Here is a 22,629-nt window from a genome sequence, read left to right on the forward strand (position 1 = left end):
AAGGAAGAAACATGGATTCATATACTTCAAATTTCTTTTTAATATAAAAAACATATTTCCAAAATATATTTTACAACCTTTTAGTAAATAATTTTCAAGCTACATCATTTTTGTAAATATTTTTTATAACTACAATCATTTGGTAAAAAAAAATCCAAATTACTTAAATATAAAAGTGTTGAAATTAATTAGTTGTTATCTCTTTACCCAGTTTACGCATTTATCTATTCCTATGTATCAGGTAGATAGCTATTTTATTCTTCCTTAGTTATAGGAAATTTCTATGTATTTATTCAGAAACTTTAATAAACTTTGATTGATCGGTTTTGATACCAAGTTCTTGATGGTATCAGTGCAGGATACCCAGATAAATTGTCAGCCCTAAGTCCAGCGCCATGACTAACGAAGAAACATCAAACCCCAAGAATGAAACAATTGACAGTAGCTCACCGCATTACATCCATGCCTCCGACTCGGCAAGACAGATGCAGACCAACGATCCCCTCACCGACAACAGGTACATTGATTGGGTCCAAGAGATGGCAAACTTCCTGTTTGCAAAGAACAAGATGGGTTTTGTAGACAGAACCATTCCGAAGCTTAATGAAATGGACAACACCTACATGCCATGGATGCGATGTGATGCCATGATAAAGGGGTGGCCGATGACATCCATGGAGAAGATAATCAGAGGCAGTGTCAAATACGCCAATACCTTAGCAAAAATTTGGGTTGATCTAAAGGAATGTTTCGGTAAGGAGACTGCTCCCCGTGCATACGAATTGAAACAAAAGATCACCATAAAAAGACAAGGTAACAATTCTGTTTCAGCCTACTATACGACACTTAGGAGCCTTTGGGATGAGATATCCTCAGTCTTAACCACACCCCGATGTACTTGTGGTCGATGCACTTGTGAAATCGGAAAACGGTTAAACGAATTTCAAGAAAAGGAACATTTATATGAGTTTCTTATGGGCCTTGACAATGAGTTCTCAACCATTCGAACTCAAGTCCTCTCGATGAAACCAAATCCCACACTCAGAGAGGCTTACAGGCGTGCGTCTAAAGATGAGCAACAACGATCAATTGTAGCATCCAAGGAAATCCATGTTCAACATGCTGCATTCCAGACTCATTCTCGGGAAAGGTGCAATAATGTTAATAAGCAAAATAATATTGGAGATAAAAGTGGGCAAAAGGATTCCAGACAGGAACATTGCACCTTTTGTGATCGAGATGGTCACAAGAAACAGGGTTGTTTCAAGATTATTGGATATCTAGATTGGTGGCCTGGAAAAACGAAGAATGAGAAAGGCAAATCAAAAGTAGCACATGTCGACAGTGAAGCATCCAACATAGGAGCATTGTCTAACAATCAGTACTAGGTTTTGTTGAAGCATCTTTCAGAATTAAATGACAAGACACAAGGTGATGTATCACGCAAAGCTAACATGGCAGGTAAGTCCAATGCGAAAAATGATGACTGGATCATTGATTCAGGCTCGACTGATCACATAGTTCACAGATGTGATATGCTTGAAAATCTATCAAAGGCCTATTCTAAAACACCCGTGGTAATACCAAATGGAGAAAGCATCTCTTTTGAAGCTACAGGTGATACCACCCTAAATAGTGAAACTAAAATTGGAGGGGTTTTATATATTCCCAAATTTAATTGCAATCTATTATCCCGTGATTCGACCATCAAAGGAACTAAATTGCTTTGGTGGTTTTTACCTGGATTTTTGTATAATGTAGGACTTACACTCGAAGAAGTTGATTGGAGCGGGTAAATGCATGCGTGGTCTATATCAAATGAGTGTGCTAAAGGATGATAGAAAAGCCATGAATTTGAAGACTCATGGAGAAGTTTGGCATTCGAGACTTGGTCATGCCACTATCTCGAAACTTAGTCACATTGATTTTTTGAAAAACGTTTCCTTTAACTTTAAAGACGATGTTTTCCATGCTTGTGTGAAAGCGAAACGTACTCGTTCTGTTTTTCTAAGAGTTTCATTAAATCTAATGAATGCTTTGAACTTATTCACTGTGATGTGTGGGGAAAATATAGAAAACCTTCAACAACTCATGCAAGTTTTTTCCTCATCATTGTTGATGATTATAGCCGTGCTGTTTGGGTTTATCTTATTAAACATAAGGTTCAGGCAAGTGATTGTTTAATTAACTTTCACAAGATGATTGAAACTCACTTTGGGAAGCGAATTAAAAGAATTAGGTGTGACAACGGAGGGGAGTTCACATCCAACAAAATGAAAGATTTTTATTCATGAGAAGGAATATTCTTTGAAACTACGTGCCCGTACACACCCCAACAAAATGGGGTGGTGGAACGCAAACATCGCCATTTACTCGAGACAGCTCGCGCTTTGATGTTCCAAGGAAGCCTATCGAAAAATTTCCGGGGTGAATGTATTGATGCAGCTACCTACATCATTAATAGATTGCCATCTAAATTTATACACCATAAAACTCCTTACAAAATTATTTTTGGTGAAAAACCTGATTATGAGGGAATGAGAACCATGGGATGTCTTGCCTATTACCACAGTACAGTGACAGGGGGAGAAAAATTTGAACCAAAAGGAAGACCATGAGTTTTCATTGGTTATCCTATTGGCACCAAAGGGTACAAAGTTTATGATGTGGAACATGGAAAGGTTGTAGTCTCATGTGATGTTCGTTTTTTTTAAAAGGTTTTTCCTTATATGAAACTGAAGAAAAAGGGTTTTAGATGCAATTTTATGCATCTTATAGGGTAGTTTTTATCATCATTTTAGCATCATATTTTGTACATTTGCATGTCATTTATTTAAATTATGTTCAACTCATGTATTTTGTTAGAATTCCCGTACTGCTCATGTTTTTATGTCAATTTAAGATAGTTCGAGTGGAGCAGTGCTTTGGGAGCAGTTGGATGCGCGTTTGGAGCTTAAAATGGAGCTTGGGACTTATGAAGGATTATGAGGAATGTTTGGAAGATGCTTTGGTCAAGAAACATTCAATTGAATTGATCACACGAAGATAAAATATGCAATCTAAAGTTAAAGGATGTTGTTGGCAACTTTGACCCCCTGTCAGTATTTTGACCATATCTCGAGAACCGTAACTCCGATTGACGTGATTCAAAATGATCTAAAAAGTAGAAGAAATTTTGAACGTCATAGGCACAACCTGAGATTGCAGGTGACCCTTTAGCAATCGCAGGTTTGGTCGCAGGTTGCCTTCGAGGTTCTTTTGTGCCCAAAAGTCATTCGGGAGTGAAAACTCAATACCTGCGATCGCAGGTTGTGTACATGCGATCGCAGGTTGGCCAAAAAGTGTCAAAATAGCATCCTATTTCATTAAAAAGTCACCAGTCGCGTTTATTTCAAAACCTGCGATCGCAGGTTGTGTACATGCGATTGCATATGCGCTGTTTTTGCTGCTGGACGTATAAATAGACCCTGATAGCATTCCTGTAACCTAAGTTGGCGATTCCAGAGGTACCAGACGATGGAAATACGATTTTGGAGGAATTTCTTCTCTGATTTCATCGATTTTTGAAGATCTGAAGACTATGGATCATCTCCTACGTTTAGTTTAGTAAGATTTAGTAGTTTAATGTTTCTTTTTATTGTTTTAGATCAGATTTTAGCCATGTATGGCTAAAAAGACAAGTACTTTTCATGTGATTGATCATTAGATCTAGTTTTTGAATTGTGTTTCTATCTAGATTCTTCAGTTTTGAGATTAATGAATTTTTGATTTGAATTCTTATTAGTCTGATCATCCTAGCCGGGGTTTTATCATTCCAGTTAATCAGTTAATAGAATCCGTAACTGTTCTAATTAATTGGTAAAAGTAACAAGTATCAGATTGGTTCCGTTTTGGGATTTAATTCTGGTATAAACTGAAAAATCATGTCTTTACGCTTCCGAGCTTGTGAGAAGTATTGGGTATTGCTGGGAATTTTACAAAGAACTTGAAGCAATTTTCTGATTTAATTAAGAGCTTGTTTAATTGAACAGTAAAAAGTTAGGGTTAATTGAAGAGCTTGTTTTGATTAACTAATTTAGGTAAAAGAGAAATTACTAGAGCTTGTTAGTTTTACTCAGTACCAACTTAGATAGAACGCATCTCAAATAATCAGATCTGGATCAGTTGCATGATTAGGAAAGTCACAGTAGAGTTGAAACCATTTTTATTATTGATTTTCATTTACTTTATTATCACTGCATTTCTAGTTATTAGTTTTAATAAAAAACCCCCCTTTTAAATTCTGTTTCTTGACTAGATGTGCCTGATGCAAAAAGGCATTGACCATTAGGCTGTGTCCCTGAGGATTCGACCTTGCTTCCCTGTGTTATATTTTAGTGCAACCAGCAGTGATAATTTATTTGCTTAATACGTACGCGACAGCGTGTTAACAAATTGGCGCCGTTGCCGGGGACACAGTGCTTTATAATAGTTTTATGCCAAAAAATTTTCGTTCAGGTACACCTTTAGTTTTTGATCCAGAAATCGAGCGAACTGCAAGGAGACTGAAAAAAGAGGCATCAAGAAAGAAACAATCAGATGGTCTTTTTAGTTCATCATCCTCCTTACCTCTAGAAACCTCCACACCACAAGGCACTTGTGGAACGAATCAGATCCGTATTTTCCAAAAGTACCCCCATCTTCTCCTCAAAACAGCCCATATAAAACTTACTTCCCACTCTCTTCCATTAAAACTAAAACCACAGACTCTTCAGAAACCGAATCTGAAGGATCAACCATGAGTGGAGACGAAGCAGAAAAGACCCTTAGAGAGTGGGCCACTCAAGAGGTCAATCAGCAGCCCCTCTATATCACTTTTCCGGAAGCCCAAACCTTCGAGCTTAAATACGGGTTGATACACCTTCTCCCTATGTTTAGAGGACTAGAAAACGAAGACCCACATAAATTCCTCAAGGAATTTCATGTGGTTTGTTCTGGAATGAAGCCACATGCGATTACTAAAGACCAGATCAAACTAATGGCATTCCCATTTTCCATTCAAGATGCAGCAAAAGAGTGGTTATATGACCTCCTGTCTGGTTCAATAACAAGCTGGAATGAATTCGCCAAAATTTTTCTAGAGAAATATTTTCCTAAGGCGAAAGTGTCAAACCTGCGCAGAGAGATTCTTGGTATAAAGCAAGGAAAAAGAGAGGCTCTCCACACTTATTGGGAGCGATTCAAGAAGCTGCTGGTCCGATGCCCTCAACATGGCATTAGTGATTATCAGTTGTACCAGTGTTTCTGCGAATGCTTGATACCCATGGAGAGGTGACTTATAAATGCATCAAGTGGAGGGTCACTTTCAGACATGACCCCAACTGAAATCAGAGAGCTAATCGAAAAGCCGGCGATCGAGTCTAAACATTCTAGGAATGAAGACAAGTGGTATCCAGATCAGCCAAGGGGTGTTAAGAAAGTCAGCAATGTTCATCTGGAAGCTCAGATATCTGAATTGACGAAAGTTGTTTTGTTCTTGACTAAAGAAAAAGCCTCTGCAAAGAAGCAATGTGGGATTTGCTTGAAGATTGATCACCCTACAGATATGTTCCCAATATTGCAAGAGGATACAGTTACATTCAAAGCTGTTGGGGGCTACCTAAAGAATTTTTAGAATAATTATCAGCAGAAACAACAATTTCAGCCTCCACCCGGATTTCAGCAGCATCGAAATTTTCAGCAGTCGGGTTTTCAACAAAATTTTTAGAATCAACAGAATTTTCAGCACCAGAATTTTCAGCAGCCTTTGCAACATCAACCCAGTAGTTCCAACATGGCCTTAGAAGATATAGTGAAGAGTCTTGCCACAAGCACCCAAGCATTCCAAACCGAAACTAGAGCTAGTATCAAGAATCTGGAGCAACAAGTGTCTCAACTTGCCACTTCTGTGGGTCGTCTGGAGTCTCAAGGAAAGTTACTAGGGCATATAGAAAATAATCCAAAGCATAATGTAAGTGCTATTTCCTTGAGAAGCAGAAAGACATATGAAGGCCCAAGCTTATCTGAACTAGAAAACAAAGATGAAGAAGAGTTTGAAGAGGTTCTAATAGAAGAAGGAGATGTGGAAGTGATAGAAAAAGAAGTTGAAGCTAAAGTGTTTGAAGAGGTGTTGGTTGAAGAAGAATCTGAAAAATTGGAAGAAAAAGAAACTCCAACACTACCAAGCCAATTCTGAAGGACTACAAGCCATTACCTCCATTCCCATCAAGACTGAAGAGTACGAAGCGCGAAAGAGATGATGACGATATTATGGAAATTCTTCGCAAGGTTGAGGTAAATATCCCACTTTTAGATATTATCCAACGTATCTCTCACTATGCTAAGTTTCTTAAAAATTTATGCAACTCAAAGAAAAAAATGATATTTAATGAGATTGTAAAAGCTGGTGAAATATCTCTTCTATTTTACAAAAAAGTTTACCTCAAAATTGCAAGGATCCGGGGATTTTCTCAGTTCCTTGTAAATTGGGGAAACTTAATTTTCCAAAAGTCATGCTTGACTTAGGAGCTTCAGTTAATGTCCTTCGCTATTCTGTTTTTGAAAAATTAAAAATTGGAACTTTACAAAAGACCGGGACAATTATACAGTTGACTGACCACTCAACAGTACACCCAAAAGGTGTACTGGAGGATGTTCTTTTTCAAGTGGATAATTTGATTTTTCCCGCTGATTTCTACATTTTGGACATGGGAAACTTTGACACTTTAGATGCAAACTCAATTATTTTGGGAAGACCTTTTTTGAAAACTGCTAAAACCAAGATTGATGTTGTTGCTGGTACTCTTTCTATGGAGTTTGATGGTGATATTGTGCACTTTAAAATAAATGATGCTGAAATTCCAATTGATAAATTTTCTATTAATTATCTGGGTATCAGCAGTCCTTTTTTTGAGGACTGCTGTGATTTTTCTAATGGTTTTGTGCAAGATTTATTTTTAGACAGGAAACTAGATAATTATACAATAAAGGAGCTGAGCATAGATAAGCTTGGGGAGATGAAAGATAATGTGAATTCTGCTGGAGGAACTGGTACAAAGCTGATGGAAAAAGCTAAGCTTGGGGAAGATGAGAAAAAGGTGATTTCAAACATGAAGCTAAAAAAGAAAAAGAAGAAGTTGGGTGCTGTCCAGAAGAATGGAAAAAGAAAACGGCTCAAAAATCTAAAATTTGAGTCATTTGATAAAAATCTGGAGTCTTTCCAGTTTGCTGAACAAGTTCCAGATCTACCCATATTGTCATATTTGAAGGGATCTGGAGTTACAAGGAAAAGAGTTGAGCTTCAGAGAAGTCCCAACCACACCAGTTAAAGATCTGGTTGGGCAAAGTCGAGCCAACGACTTTAAAAAGGGCGGCTTTCCGGGAGGAAGCCCGATGTTTAATTTTTATATTTTTCCGCTTTCAATAAAAAGATGATCGCAGTCCCAAGCAAGCTTGGGGAAAGAGAAGGATCTTCAAAGTCACTGGAATTTAGATTTTTCGTCACATTGTGGTCAAAATCAGATTTCAACCAACTTATCAGGTACATTTTTTCCTAGCTGCACATTTTTGCTTTTATTTTCTTTATTGAGCTGTTCATTCCTCACTAAGCATTGAGGACAATGCATCATTTTAAGCTTGGGGAGGGGGTTAGTGTAAAAATTTGCATTTTTCGTTAAGAATTTTAAATTTTTTAGTTTTTCAAATTTTATTTTTATTTTTGAATCTTATTTTTTTTCATTGCATTTGCATATAAAAATTCGAAATCCAAAAAATATTTTATTTTCTATTTTTATCTTTTCTGCATTCATAAAGTAAAAAAAAAATAATAACCCAAAAGATTTTATTTATAGTTATTTTTATTTCCATTTTCTGCATTCCAAAACAAAATAAAAAAAATCTTTAAAAAATTTACATAAGATGAGGATATCTTTTTACATTCGATAGCTCTGTTAAGATGAAGTGTGTTAGTTACTGAAAATAACAATCTCATTACACTCAATTTTAAGACTTATCTTTTCAAGTGCTTTAAATGTTTTCAATATGAACCAACATAAGAGTTGGATAATTTTTACAATGGAAGTGTGGGATGGAAAAACGAACCGTGTTTTGAAAATAATTTCCTTTGATGCCTTAAAAAGAACCTAGATTGGATAACCCTTATCATTCCTTGAAGTACTGAACCCTATAGTTTCTACGCCTTTTGAGGTTAGGAGGGAACTCTTGTTATACCCACAATTTATTATCATTTTTGAAATATTGAAGATATGGTGGGCCTCAAAGTAAAATCTGTGCCCAGTCAATATATGTTAGAAATGGTACATCAAGCAACTTGAAGAAATCTGCAATTCAAAGTTAAATCCAAGTCAAGTTCAAGTCGAAATCAAGAAGCATGCAAGTTAAATAGCAAAAGTTCATCAAGACAAAGAAGACCTGTGGTATAATGAGATTGATCCCTCGATAGTGGAATCATAGGATTAAGCTTCGATTTTCTGTCCATAATGGAGCTTACCGCGTTTACTGGACGAGTTCGGAAAAAAAGGAGGGGTTAGTCAAGCTAAGTTTTTATAAACGAATTTTCGTGAAATTATTTTTAAAAATACATTGTTTTCACAAATTTAATTCAGCGTAAAAATTATTTGCTCAAGTTTGGTTTAACTTATTAAATATAATTGTGAACCATTAATATAAAGTATTGAGATTGTTTTCTAGGTAGTGATTTCATTGGAGCTTCCTCGTTGTGAAATCTGATCACGTGATAAAAAAAAAGAGAGTAGTGTTTTGATAAATTTTAAATTTTTAGTTTCCTTAATCTTGCTATAGTTTTTATTTTATGTTCCTTTTTATGTCATCTACATCTTTCCATTTGTTTATAATGTTTTATTCTTTTTCTTACTTGAGGGCAAGTAAGATTTAAGCTTGGGGAGATTTGTTAGATGTCATTTTATGCATCTTATAGAGTAGTTTTTATCATCATTTTAGCATCATATTTTTACATTTGCATGCCATTTATTTAAATAATGTTCAGCTCATGTATTTTGTTAGAATTCCCGTACTGCTCATGTTTTTATGTCAATTTCAGATAGTTCGAGTGGAGCTGTGCTTTGGGAGCAGTTGGATGCGCGTTTGGAGCTTAAAATGGATTTTGGGACTTATGAAGGATTATGAGGAACATTTGGAAGATGCTTTGGTCAATAAACATTCGATTGAATTGATCACACGAAGATAGAATATGCAATCTAAAGTTAAAGGATGTTGTTGGCAGCTTTGACCCCCTGTCAGTATTTTGACCATATCTCGAGAACCGTAACTCCGATTGATGCGATTCAAAATGATCGGAAAAGTAGAAGAAATTTAGGACGTCATAGGCACAACTAGAGATCGTAGGTTGTCTCCTTGCGATCGCAGGTGATCCTTTTTGCAATCGCAGGTTTGGTCGCAGGTTGCCTTCAAGGTTCTTTTGTGCCCAAAATTCATCCGGGAGTGAAAACTTAATACCTGCGATCGCAGGTTGTATACATGCGATCGCAGGTTGGCCAAAAAGTGTCAAAATAGCATCCTACTTCATTAAAAAGGCACCAGACGCGTTTATTTCAAAACCTGCGATCGCAGGTTGTGTACATGTGATCGCAGATGCGCCGTTTTTGCTGCTGGACGTATAAATAGACCTTGATAGCATTCTTGTAACCTAAGTTCGCGATTCCAAAGGTACCAGATGACGGAAATACGATTTTGGAGGCGTTTCTTTTCTGATTTCATCGATTTCTGAAGATCTGAAGACTGTGGATCATCTCCTACGTTTAGTTTAGTAAGATTTAGTAGTTTAATGTTTCTTTTTATTGTTTTAGATAAGATTTTAGCCATGTATGGCTAAACCCTAGTTTTCAGTTCTGCAAAAGACAAGTACTTTTCATGTGATTGATCATTAGATCTGGTTTTTTGATTTGTGTTTCTATCTAGATTCTTCACTTTTGAGCTTAATGAATGTTTGATTTGAATTCTTGTTAGTTTGATCACCTAGCTAGGGTTTTATCATTCTAGTTAATCAGTTAATAGAATCCGTAATTGTTCTAATTAATTGGTAAAAGTAACAAATATCAAATTGGTTCCGTTTTGGGATTTAATTATGGTATAAACTGAAAAATCATATCTTTACACTTCCGAGGTTGTGAGAAGTATTGGGTATTGCTGGGAATTTTACAAAGAACTTAAAGCAAATTTTCTGATTTAATTAAGAGCTTGTTTAATTGAACAGTAAAAAGTTAGGGTTAATTGAAGAGCTTGTTTTGATTAACTAATTTAGGTAAAAGAGAAATTACTAGAGCTTGTTAGTTTTTCTCAGTACCAGCCTAGATAGAACACATCTCAAATAATCTGATCTGGATCAGTTGCATGATTAGGAAAGTCACATCAGAGCTGAAACCATTTTTATTATTGATTTTCGTTTACTTTATTATCACTGCATTTCTAGTTATTAGTTTTAATCAAAACCCCCCTTTTATATTTTGTTTCTTGACTAGATGTGCCTGCTGCAAAAAGGCATTGACCATTAGGCTGTGTCCCTGAGGATTCGACCCTGCTTCCCTGTGCTATGTTTTTAGTGCAACCAGCAGTGATAATTTATTTGCTTAATACGTGCGTGACAGTGTGTTAACAGAGGGTTACAATTAGGATTCCTTTGAAATTCCCACATGGCATGAAGACACCGTTGAAAGTGGTTTTAGTGAAGAGGGTCTTCGGGTTGATGAGGAAACCTATTCTTCAAGCAATTTGACAGGGCAAAACTTTGAAGATGAAAGAGAAGTTCATAGCTCGTCTGAACCTCACAACATATTTACACAAGGTATAATTGAAGAGGAACAAATCACTATGCTCTTTGACAACGAAGATCAACTGGCTAGACCAAAAAGAAATAGAAGTCAACCAGCACACTTCCGTGATTTTGATGTCAAGCTGCCGCCTGCGATAGACCACACGCAAACCACCCCTGATCAGCCTTCTTCGACGGTATATCCCATTGCTAACTATGTTTCATATGATGTTTTTTCTGACTCACATAAAGCTTACTTGGGAGCCATTACAAAAAATAGTGAGCCCAAAACTTTTTATCAAGCCATGAAGGATGCAAGGTAGCGAAAAGCTATGCAAAATGAGATTGAAGCCCTTGAACAAAATGATACGTGGTCTCTAGAAAACTTATCGGAAGGTAAACATGCTATTGACTCTAAATTGGTCTACAAGATTAAATATAAGCCTAATGGCGACGTCGAAAGATATAAAGCGCGTTTAGTAGCAAAGAGTTTCACCCAAATTGAAGGTGTGGATTATCATGATACTTTTGCCCCGGTTGCTAAGCTCATGACAGTTCGTTGTTTTTTAATGGTCGCTGTCAAAAGGAATTGGAAGTTGCATCAATTGGATGTCAATAATGCTTTTTTACATGGCGAACTAGAAGAAGATGTTTATATGAAAATTCCAAAGGGGTTTTCAAAACGGGATGACACTCGTGTATGCAAATTGAAGAAGTCATTATATGGTTTAAAGCAGGTCTTGTAGACATGGCACCAAAAGTTCACTAATGCTTTAGTTGACTTTGGTTATAGGAAGTCCCGAGCTGACCATTCTCTTTTTACAATTCGAGAGGGTGATTTGTTTGCAGTTGTTCTTATTTATGTTGATGATGTTATCATCACGGGAAATCATGTTTCCAAGATCGACTCTACTAAACAACATCTCGACAAAGTCTTTAGCATCAAGGATTTGGGTCCCCTCAAATATTTCCTTGGAATTGAAGTAGCACAAAGTTCAGATGGTCTCGTCATGAGCCAACGAAAATACACTATTGACATTCTTGAAGATTACGGGCTACTTGGTAGTCGCCCTAGTACGTTTACCATGGAACAAAACATGAAGATTGACAAATTCCTTGACAGTCCTCGAACTGATGCCAAGCAATATCGACACATCATTGGTCGTTTGTTGTATTTACAAGCTACTAGACCCGATATCGCATATTCTGTAAACATTTTGAGTCAGTTTGTTTCTGACCCACGTGAGGAACACATGAAGGCAATTACTAGAATTTTGCGCTATCTCAAGGCTACCCCCGGTCAAGGAATTTTCATTCCAAACATGGAGACTTTCATCTTACTGCTTATTGTGATGACGACTGGCTTGGTTGTGTTACTACACGAAGATCATGTACCGGATGCATTTTACTCTTAGGTGGCTCCCCAATATCCTGGAAGAAAAAGAAGCAGTCTGTGGTCTCACGTTCCTCCGCCACAGCAGAATATAGGGCCATGGCAACGACTGTTAGTGAAGTCCTTTGGTTCCGATGGCTGTTGCATGATTTCAATATTTATATAGCCGATCCTACTCCTTTGTTTTGTGACAATCAAGCTGCGCGCCACATAGCCAACAATTCTGTCTTCCACGAATGAACAAAACACGTTGAGATGGATTGCTATTTTGTTCGCGAACGTGTGGATTCCCATGACATTAAGCCTCTCTGCATTGAATCAAAACACCAGATTGCCGATCTCCTTACTAAGCCCTTGGGTGCTGAACGACTCTAGTTCTTACTTAACAAATTGAGCATTCATGATCTTCATGCTCCAGCTTGAGGAGGAGTGTTGAAATTAATTTGTTGTTATCTCTTTATCCAATTTACGTATTTATCTGTTCCTATGTATTAGGTAGACATCTGTTTTATTCTTCCTTAGTTATAGGAAATTTCTATGTATTTATTCAAAAACTTTAATAAACTTTGATTGATCGGTTTTGATACCAAGTTCTTCAAAAAGTTTGTGATATTCGAATATAAGTCTATTATATAATTTTCAAATAATGTTTAACTCAATTTAATTGTGATTGTCCTTGGTTGTAGGTGTAAAAATACTTATGAACTTTCACATGCTTAATTTAATCATTTGATATCTATATTCCTTTTTCAAATTTTCAATATATCCTACAAATATAATTTTATTTTGTACCAAATTTTGGATAAATTTAAAATATGGTCCATAAAGCCAACATCATGGCGTCAAATTAGCAATTAAATGCCCTCTCACATGGGTCACACACAACACAACAAAGAATTCATGATTAACCAATTGACCACTCTATTTGTATCTTTTTCCCCACTTGTAAAAGCCAATACACATGCGTATAAATATTTAGAACCAAAATAACTGCTAATTAAACCAAAAGGTCCAAAACAATGCATAACTAGGTGGTAGGTTTAGTTTAGTCAACTAACTTATATAAATTAATTTAATTTTTAAACTTTTTTAAACTGCGGCAAGGTAAATGTAGTTTTTCAAAAAGTTAGACTATTTTTTTTAAAAACTTTTTAAAAATATTTCAAATATACCTTAATTAATAATCGAAAACTTATTATCGTAACATATTTTGTGTTTTTTCTTCTATATCTCAACTAACTTACAATCTAGTTTATCAAATGTAATATTTTATGAGCTAAATTTTCAGTTAACAACAAACTTTTCAGTTAACAACTAATTTTTATCTACTATTCAAAACATAACCAAAGTCTAAAAATATGTCAACGGTGCATATTACAAACGTTTGTTCAATTTCGTATCTTTGATTTTGTGTCTTAAGAGAAAGGAAGTAAAAACAATTTATGGTATTTTAAAGACAAAAAGGTAATGTGATTATAAAAAGGGAGAACGTTTTTGTCAACTATGTCACGGAATCCGTGAACCTAAAAACAAATAAAAATCCACCGCATTTGCACTATCAATAGTGCTACAAAAAGATAAGATAGTTGCCAAAAACCTAAGCAAGATCAAACCATATAATAAACCCAAAATCTATTTCTTTAAACTTTTACCCATAAAATATTGCAACAATCATGCTAATGATTTAATCCTTTAAAAAACTAAATAAAAACTATAAATAAAAAAATATATTTCCCATTTCTATTCCCTTCCCACCTTCCATATGACACCAAAACAAGAACCATTACACAAAAATATTCTGTTACTCGTATCAATCAAAAGAAGTCTTTTCGATTTCACATTCTGTCATTCTCCAATCTCCACCTTTTATCTACCTTTTTCTCTAAACTTTCTATCTCCATTTTCATGGCAAGTCTTGAGGATATTGGGGTTTCTGCACTGATAAACCTCATCGGCGCTTTCGCATTCCTTTTAGCTTTTGCTTTTCTCAGACTTCAACCCGTTAATGACAGAGTTTACTTCCCAAAATGGTACATCAATGGAGCTAGGAGTAGTCCTAGACACAGGGGGAACTTCGTTGGCAAATTTGTCAATCTCAATTTCGCTACTTACCTTACTTTCCTTAATTGGATGCCTCAAGCTATGAAGATGAAGGAATCTGAGATCATTGAACATGCTGGACTTGATTCTGCTGTTTTCTTGAGGATTTACATTCTTGGGTACTTCTAACTATCCTTTTCTTCACATGGGGTTTCGTTTATTTCCACAATAAATCACAATTGCGCAATTTCTGTGGAGAAACTTATCGAAAGTCCGGGCTTTTAATGTCGGTTTCTTGAAAATTTACATGGGTTTTCGTTCAATATGTCAAATTGTTCATAATTTTAGCTTAATTAGTCTTATACTCTTGCTAGTTGTGAATTATTTGAGAAAGATTGTGAGAATTGGGATTTTACTGTTCTTTAAGTTATCACAATTCGACAACTCCTCTTCAAAAAAGATTGTGAAATTTGGGATTATCTTATCTATCTTATCTTTTTCTCTAATGGGTCTTTGTTAATATGGTAGAATCTGTCATAATTTGAGCTTCAATAGTAAAATATTCGACTTTATTGTGAATCGATTGAGAAAAGCTTATTGATTCCTGTGTATATATATACCCATAACCATTATTAGTAGTTTTTTATGCTTTTTAATTTTGGTCAACAAGATTATCTTCCTTCGTGAAAAGGGTATTTACGACATTTGATTAGTAGTTAAACAACAGGATAAATAATTAATCTTTAACATCATCTTATTGTAATTGACAGCTTAAAGATTTTTGGACCAATCACTATTGTCGCACTCTTGATTCTTGTTCCAGTCAACGTATCGGGTGGGACTTTATTTTTCCTCAGCAAAGAATTAGTAGTCAGTAACATCGACAAGCTTTCAATATCAAATATTCAACCGAAATCTCTGAAGTAAGTTTAAATTCTTCACGATTTATATTTTTATACATAAAATTCAACACTACAAATTAATATCACTCAAATAACGCGTTTCAGTTATATTAATGTCTCGTAGGTTATATTTTCTACTTTCAGATTTTTTGCACACATTTCAATGATGTATTTATTTACATCTTGGATATGCTACATGCTCTACAAGGAATATGATATGGTAGCTTCAATGAGACTAAAGTTTTTGGCTTCGAAAAGTAGGCGAGCCGAACAATTTACAGTAAGCTGAAAATGTCTTTTTTTTTTTTGTTTTATGAAATTATAATTTTTTTTGTATTAAAGAGTTTAAATTTCTTTTTGTAGGTTTTAGCGAGGAATGTGCCACATGTGTCGGGGCGTTCTGTATCCGATAGTGTTGATAGTTTCTTTAAAAAGAACCACCCGGATCACTATCTGTCTCACCAGGTAAAAAGGGCATTTATGTCTTTTGCACATAAAAGAAATCGAAAAGGAGTTTTATCCCCACCTTTTTTGATAGGACAAAAAGTTGCACTTTTTGTCTTATTGACATACTAGTTCATTCACAAGCATGAACTAGTATGATGAATATTTGTTATGTAACTATTAAACCAAAACTATTGTAATTTTAGGTTGTTTACAATGCAAACAAGTTTGGAAGACTTGTTAGGAGAAGACATCGATTGCAAAATTGGTTAGACTACAATCAACTTAAATATGAAAGAAACCCTGAAAAGCGACCGACTATGAAGGTAGCTACTCTAAATTTTCAAATTTGAAACCTATTTGAGCTTCTTAAATTTGCTCTAAATTCTAAAAATACTAACTTTAATTTTCTTTTTGATCATTAGACGGGTTTCCTTGGACTTTGGGGTAAGAAGGTAGATTCCGTTGAATACTACAAACAACAAATTAAAGAGTTTGATGAAAGAGTAAGTGGTTTATAGTTATTAAAACTATCTACTTTTTCCCTCATGAATATATCTATTTCATTTGTTCTAGAAACATCCGGAATATACTTTGACTTTGTAGGCTACGGTTGTTACACAAAACATGATTGGAAGGGATGAGACCAGACAAACATTCTAGGGATAGTTTTGACTTTTGATGATGAGATATGAAGGGTATTCACGTCTTTTTTGCAAAAATGAAAGATCCAGAGCAAGTCCTTGTCCCACATTTTCGGTTGAGATAAAAATTGCAATTTTGTCTCACTTCATTGTCACCGTCAGTCTGCTACTATCTCTGTCACTTGTCACTGTCAGTCTGTCACTCACTTGTTACTATCAGTCTGTAACTGTCACTGTCATGTGTTACTATCAGTCTGCAATTATCATTGTCATTGTCACTATTATTGTCGCTCTGTCACTGTCACTGTCACTTGTCACTTGTCACTATTATTGTCACTTTGTCACTGTCAGTCTGTCTGCCACTGCCACTGCCACTGTCACTGTACAACAAACAGGCCCGTAAGGTCAAACATGCTAAATTCTAGTTCCAAACATTGATCGAATTCACATCTTTTCTTTTCTTGTTTAATTTATTACCTGTTATTAAAATGATAGTTGACAATGGAGCGACAAAAAGTACTAAAAGATCCAAAATGCATAATGCCAGCTGCATTTGTATCATTCAACACTCGATGGGGGGCAGCAGTATGTGCACAAACACATCAAAGCAAAAACCCGACTCTATGGTTAACAAAGTGGGCCCCAGAACCTCGTGATGTTTATTGGAAAAATCTTGCTATACCCTTTGTTTCCTTAAGCATCCGTAAACTTGTTATATCATTATTACTCTTTGCTCTTGTATTCTTCTACTTGATTCCCATTGCATTCGTTCAATCTCTTGCCAATCTTGAAGGTCTTGAAAGAGTTGCTCCTTTCCTTAGGCCTGTAGTTGAATTGTAAGTAAATTCTTCATCTTTAACTCAAGTTTATACTTTTATTAAACCACTAAATTCAAGAAATAGCAATTTACTTTTATACTTTTTCTTAAAATCGGTAGATTTATCAATATATATATATATATATATATATATATATATATATATATATATATATATATATATATATATATATAATGCTCTAATAGGAAGAAATGAAAGTTGGATTCTATAATAAACAAATATATGAAAAGAACATTGCTATTTATTGCATCGAACCCAACTTAAAACGATCTTAAATTTTTTGAATTTTCAGGAGTTTCATCAAATCTTTCCTCCAGGGTTTTCTCCCTGGTTTTGCTCTCAAGTTTTTCCTTTACATTCTTCCTTCTGTTCTTATGGTTATGTCAAAAATTGAAGGACATGTGGCATTTTCAGTTTTGGAAAGAAGAACAGCTGCAAAATATTACTATTTCATGCTTGTGAATGTCTTTTTGGGAAGTATTGTAGCAGGAACAGCTTTTGAACAGCTTGATTCTTTCCTTCACCAATCCCCTACAGAGTAATATTTCCTTACTCTCCTTTCCAAAATGTATTAAAAGTAGAGTAAATTCCAATTTCATCCCCATACTTCATGAAAATTTATCGTTTCGATCCAGATGTTATACTTTTTCGCATTAGTAGTCCCTAAAGCATAGTCTTTTTCCAATTTTAGTCGCCAAAATATGGTGATATGACCCCTGCTTGTAGGGGGTGTAGTCTATAAATTTTCTTTAAGGAAAGGACCATTTTTGTAACTTTTTAAACACATGGACCGTTTTTGTAAAGAAAAATCTTCACAGAGACCTATTCTGTAAATTATAGGGACAGTTTTTGTAATTTATTTTCTACACAGGGATCAAACCTGCCAACATACGAAAGTTTTGAACACATGAACCGTTACTTAAAAAAAACCTCACAGGACCTATTTTGTAAACTACAGGGACAGTTTTTTGTAATTTATTTTCTACACAGGGACCAAACCTGTCAACACACGAAATTTTTAAACACATCAATTATTTCTGTAAAAAAAAAATCTTCACATGGACCGTTTCTGTAAAGTACAGTGACAGTTTTTGTAATTTATTTTCTACATAGGGACCAAACCTGCCAACATACGAAAGTGTTATGGCTAAAGTCTCAAACCCAAAGAGTATACTATTCATTTCCCAATTGTAATTAAATACATATAGTAATGTAGGGGAATACCATCTCATTTAGTGCCCACATAACACATGTAATGAATATACACTAAATCAAACATCTGGACTGAAACCGTAACTTTTGATTAACCATATGGACGAAAAGTGCAACTTAGTTTTGAAATTATATGTCAAAAGTTAACTCCAAGGTTTTGAAAACCGGACTGGAGACCGAACTGGTCGTCTTACTGGTTCAATGGTTCAAATGGTCCAACCGGTCTAAAAAACCGGATGATGTCATAATTATATTTAATTATATAAAAAAAAATACAAAAAATGAAAAAAAAAGAATATTTTTCCGGTTTTGACCGGTTTTACCGGTTCAACCGGACCGGTTTTTACCGGTTCAAACGAATACCGGTTTTTTGGTCTTTAAGAACCGGATCTGGGACCGGTTCCCGGTTGAACCGGTCGAACCGGTCGAACCGGCCGGTCCGGTCCGGTTGTCAAAACATGGGTTAACTCAACTCATGTTCATTGATTTTAATACAGGATTCCGAGGACTATAGGGGTGTCAATTCCAATGAAGGCTACTTTCTTTATTACATATATAATGGTTGATGGGTGGGCTGGAATTGCAGCAGAGATTCTTCGGTTAAAACCGTTGGTCATTTATCACTTAAAGAACATGTTCATTGTAAAAACCGAACGCGATAGAGAAAAAGCAATGGATCCTGGGAGTGTTGATTTCCCTGAAACTATTCCTTCTCTTCAATTATACTTCCTTATGGGAATCGTATATGCTGTCATTACTCCAATCCTTCTTCCTTTCATTCTCGTGTTTTTCGCCTTTGCGTACTTCGTTTATCGCCACCAGGTATTTTTTGTCGCCTTTTATTCTTGTTTTTGTAATAAAAAACGGCAATTTTTATACTTATTTGTATACCCTGATGTGACTATTTATGTGAGTCGAGGGGGTATTTATAGCAAAAGCCTAAAAAAATCAGGGGCTGTTTGATAGTTGCTGACTAGTCAGATCTGGGGTTGTAATTACTTAGAGACCGACTCAAACCGACTCGGGTCAAGTCGAGCTCGAGCTACTCGAGTATATTATCGAACTGAGCTTGAGTATTGAAATACTCGGCTCGTGAAGCTCGTGAGCTTAATTGAGCATTGTTATATCTACACATTTACCCTTTGTTTTATTCATATTTAGAGTGGAGTTGAGCTCACAAGCTTAATCACATTTCTATTGTAATTTGTAAATTAATGTAATTTCATTTTCTTAGTAGTTAACTGAGTCGGGTTGAGCTCGAAATTGTTGATTACTTTATCGAGCTTGAGCTTGAAATTAAGGCTTGAATGGAGTTATGTATTTGAGTCAAGTTTCGAGCTTGGTAATGCTCGATTCGACTCGGCTTGATTACACCCCTAGTCAGTTCTCAGTCAGTCATTGCATCTTATTGAAACAATGTTGTTTGATATGACTATTTTGCCCTAGTAGTAATGAGGTGTAGAGATGCACAAAACCCGAATCCGATCCGATCCGGTTTCGCTTACGTCATCAAAAATCCGATCCGAATCCGGTAAAAATCCGATCCGGTTCCAACCAAAATCCGAATCCGATTATAATCCGATTTGAAACCGGTTTAAACCGATTTTAGTGGGTTTTAATTGGATTTTGGGACGGATTTGGATCCGGTTTTTAGCGAATCCGGTTTACGATCCGGTATCAAATCCGATTTGGAATATAGGATTAGGATCCGATTGAAAATCCGGTTTTAAATCTGATCCGATCCGGTTTGGTCAAAACCGGTTTTGACCCAATCCGGTTTCGGATTGGATCCGGTTTTGAATAGTGAAACCGGTTTTTGCGTGCATCTCTAATTGAGGTGAGAGCCCATAAGTGACCTAGTGTGCTAAATGTTCAAATACGACTATTTTGTCCTAGTAGTAATGAGGTGACAGCCAATAAGTTGCGATTTACCTTCCTCATGTTTGTGGGACCCATTGGTGGGGGTGTATATGTTAAAGGATAAAAGAGTTTCATTTATTTATTTATTTATTTTTTTCAAAATGCAGATAATTAACGTGTACAATCAACAATACGAGAGTGCAGCTGCATTTTGGCCACATGTTCATACTCGTATAATCGCAAGCTTGTTAATATCCCAATTGCTTTTATTGGGACTTCTTGGCACAAAAAAGGCTGCAAATTCGACTCCATTGCTTGTCGCATTACCTATTTTAACCCTAACTTTCCACAAATACTGCAAGAATCGCTTTGAACCTGCTTTCCGAGAATACCCTCTCGAGGTAAGCGAAAAAAAATTCTGTCATCAATGATAACGAAGGGTATTTTAGTAAAATTCGCACTTCGCATTCCCTATAAACTTCTTGTGGTTTGTTTTTTAGGAAGCAATGGAGAAGGATACACAGGATAAAGCTTCTGAATCTGAGATCAATCTCAAGGCTTTCTTGGCCGATGCCTACTTACACCCGATTTTTCGTTCTTTTGAAGAAGTGGAATTGGTAGAGGTTAGAGTCGAGAAGAGCCCACCTGACACACCGAGTCAACTCGCTTCTGAACCCGTTTCTCGTTCACGTTCTCCTTCTCCCTCTCCACCCCATCATTTAGATCAAGAAGAACAAGAAGAATCTGTTACTGTTCAACACTATGAAGTTGGACCTCCGGCTAATGTTTATCACTATGGATATGAACACCATGAGAACATCTTTCACTACAATATGGATCAATACAATGAGACACAACACAATGTGGAGAACTACAATATGGATCATAGTTACTATCGTTATTGAGTTCAAGCATAGATCAGTTTGTATTTTATGTTCTTTTGATTTCGTAAGTTGCTAACCATTTTTACAAAATAGTCGTGTGAATAGTGATTGTTGGGAGATGTAATTGACATAGCCACATAAGGGTTTGTTTATATGATTGTAATCTTGGTTAATCTTTGCAATATATTTTATGTTGCAAGTGAAGAAAGTGATGCACATTATGTAGGTTTTTTTTTGTGTATAATTTGGTCAAATTTGGTTCTTTGAAACCGAAGGGGTTTTTATATAGAAGAAAAGATACATGGAGGGACTCTTGATGGTGTTGTTTCTTCTAAAGTTATTGTAGAAATCATTCCATTATATTGTTCTGAAAGTCGATATAATTCTCTGCTGATTTCCATTTGGAATGACCACTTGATGAAATGAGGAACAATATGGGATGAGAGTTTCTCATTCAAATATGGAAGACCTCCTCTTTGTGTAAAGGTTAAATCAATTAAGTTAATTGACATAAAGAGTTCTCAAAACCTTGTCTAGAAGTTGTTTTCCTAAGCTTAATTTAAGAATTAGAAAACCTCTAAATTTCTTATGATGCACATTGCTCATATGGCATGGTTTTTAGTTTTTTTAAAAAACTTTGCAATTGTAATTCGTATCGGAATACAATGGATTTATAGAAAGTCTTTCCACATGAGAACAAAAAGATTAACCTTGAGAATTTCTATAATATTAGTTCTGTTGATTTCACTGTTTTTATAATCGCGAATCTAACCTTCAAACTCAAGGGTGTCCAATTTAATTGATATGACAATATAAAGGGTTTGAGAATTTTGGTTAATGGGTTAGGTTATGAATAATATCAAATACGACAAGTATAATTTTAATACCAAATATTAAATATAATTTCTAAAAAGTACAATCTAAAGCAAATGTAGTTTTAATACCAAACATCAAACCATAATATAAGAATACCTTACATATAATTTTAAAAAAATACTACCCATATAAATTAGGCAATTAGCAATTGATTATGTTGTTTTCCATGTTGGTGCATCATGTTTGTGACTTTATTCACCGTATCTTCATATAATATGTGAATTCAGTTAATATGAGTGGTAATAGTTTATGAAATATTTTTAGTTAAGATCAATTCCACCATTAAAGGTGAGACAATTTATTAAAAAAGAATGTGTCAGTGGAGTTTGCGATGGGAGGTAACATGTATGTAGTTAGTTTTTTCTTTGATTTCATGTAATTGAAGTGAGAGAGTGATAGTGGCATTGCATTAGCCTTTTATTATGAAAACAAAAGTTATCCAACGACGTCTACCACTTATGTGGAGTCGTCATTGTTTATTCTTCAAAAAGAGGAAAGTTTTCTAGTTCTCTATAATGCTTTTTTCCCCCTAAAAATACTTTATTAAGAATAAGATTGTTTGTTAAGATGTGGTTTTAGATCTAAAATTTTAATATATTGTTTGGTTGGATCATTTGAATTGTTGCGTTGGATGATAAAAATTACTGTTTTGTCATTTTGTATATATTTTTTATTTTTTATTGAATTCAATGTTTCTATTTTATAAAATA

The 22,629-nt window shown here is 35.2% G+C and overlaps 2 protein-coding genes across 3 annotated transcripts; both read left to right on the top strand.

Annotated features, from left to right (window-relative positions):
* Positions 1-395: 395 nt before the first annotated feature.
* LOC111880438 (uncharacterized) lies at positions 396-1,388 on the top strand. Its single transcript, XM_023876874.1, has one exon. The coding sequence runs from the start codon at positions 396-398 to the stop codon at positions 1,386-1,388; it is 993 nt and encodes a 330-aa protein (XP_023732642.1).
* A 12,586-nt stretch (positions 1,389-13,974) lies between these two features.
* Positions 13,975-21,268, top strand: LOC111880409 (CSC1-like protein At1g32090). Of its 2 annotated transcripts, XM_023876836.3 has the most exons (11): positions 13,975-14,437; positions 15,029-15,181; positions 15,305-15,440; positions 15,524-15,625; positions 15,811-15,930; positions 16,030-16,110; positions 16,744-17,084; positions 17,380-17,625; positions 18,797-19,121; positions 20,327-20,560; positions 20,660-21,268. In XM_023876836.3, the coding sequence occupies exons 1-11, from the start codon at positions 14,124-14,126 to the stop codon at positions 21,062-21,064; spliced, it is 2,457 nt and encodes an 818-aa protein (XP_023732604.1). In that variant the 5' UTR covers positions 13,975-14,123; the 3' UTR covers positions 21,065-21,268. The 2 variants fall into 2 exon arrangements, with proteins under 2 accessions (XP_023732604.1, XP_023732605.1); XM_023876837.3 differs by lacking the exon at positions 13,975-14,437 and having other exon boundaries at positions 15,046-15,181; positions 15,285-15,440.
* Positions 21,269-22,629: the final 1,361 nt, after the last annotated feature.

The sequence above is a fragment of the Lactuca sativa genome, chromosome 6 (genome assembly GCF_002870075.4).
Source record: "Lactuca sativa cultivar Salinas chromosome 6, Lsat_Salinas_v11, whole genome shotgun sequence".
Taxonomy (NCBI): domain Eukaryota; kingdom Viridiplantae; phylum Streptophyta; class Magnoliopsida; order Asterales; family Asteraceae; genus Lactuca; species Lactuca sativa.

What these genes read in the sequence shown, in the direction of transcription:
- LOC111880409 (XM_023876836.3), top strand. Translation starts at nt 14,124, where the DNA reads ATGGCAAGTCTTGAGGATATTGGGGTTTCTGCACTGATAAACCTCATC. An exon ending in GGCGAGCCGAACAATTTACA is followed by an intron (nt 15,441 to 15,523) that starts GTAAGCTGAAAA and finishes TTCTTTTTGTAG; the next exon opens with GTTTTAGCGAGGAATGTGCC. An exon ending in CTTCACCAATCCCCTACAGA is followed by an intron (nt 17,626 to 18,796) that starts GTAATATTTCCT and finishes ATTTTAATACAG; the next exon opens with GATTCCGAGGACTATAGGGG.
- LOC111880438 (XM_023876874.1), top strand. Translation starts at nt 396, where the DNA reads ATGACTAACGAAGAAACATCAAACCCCAAGAATGAAACAATTGACAGT.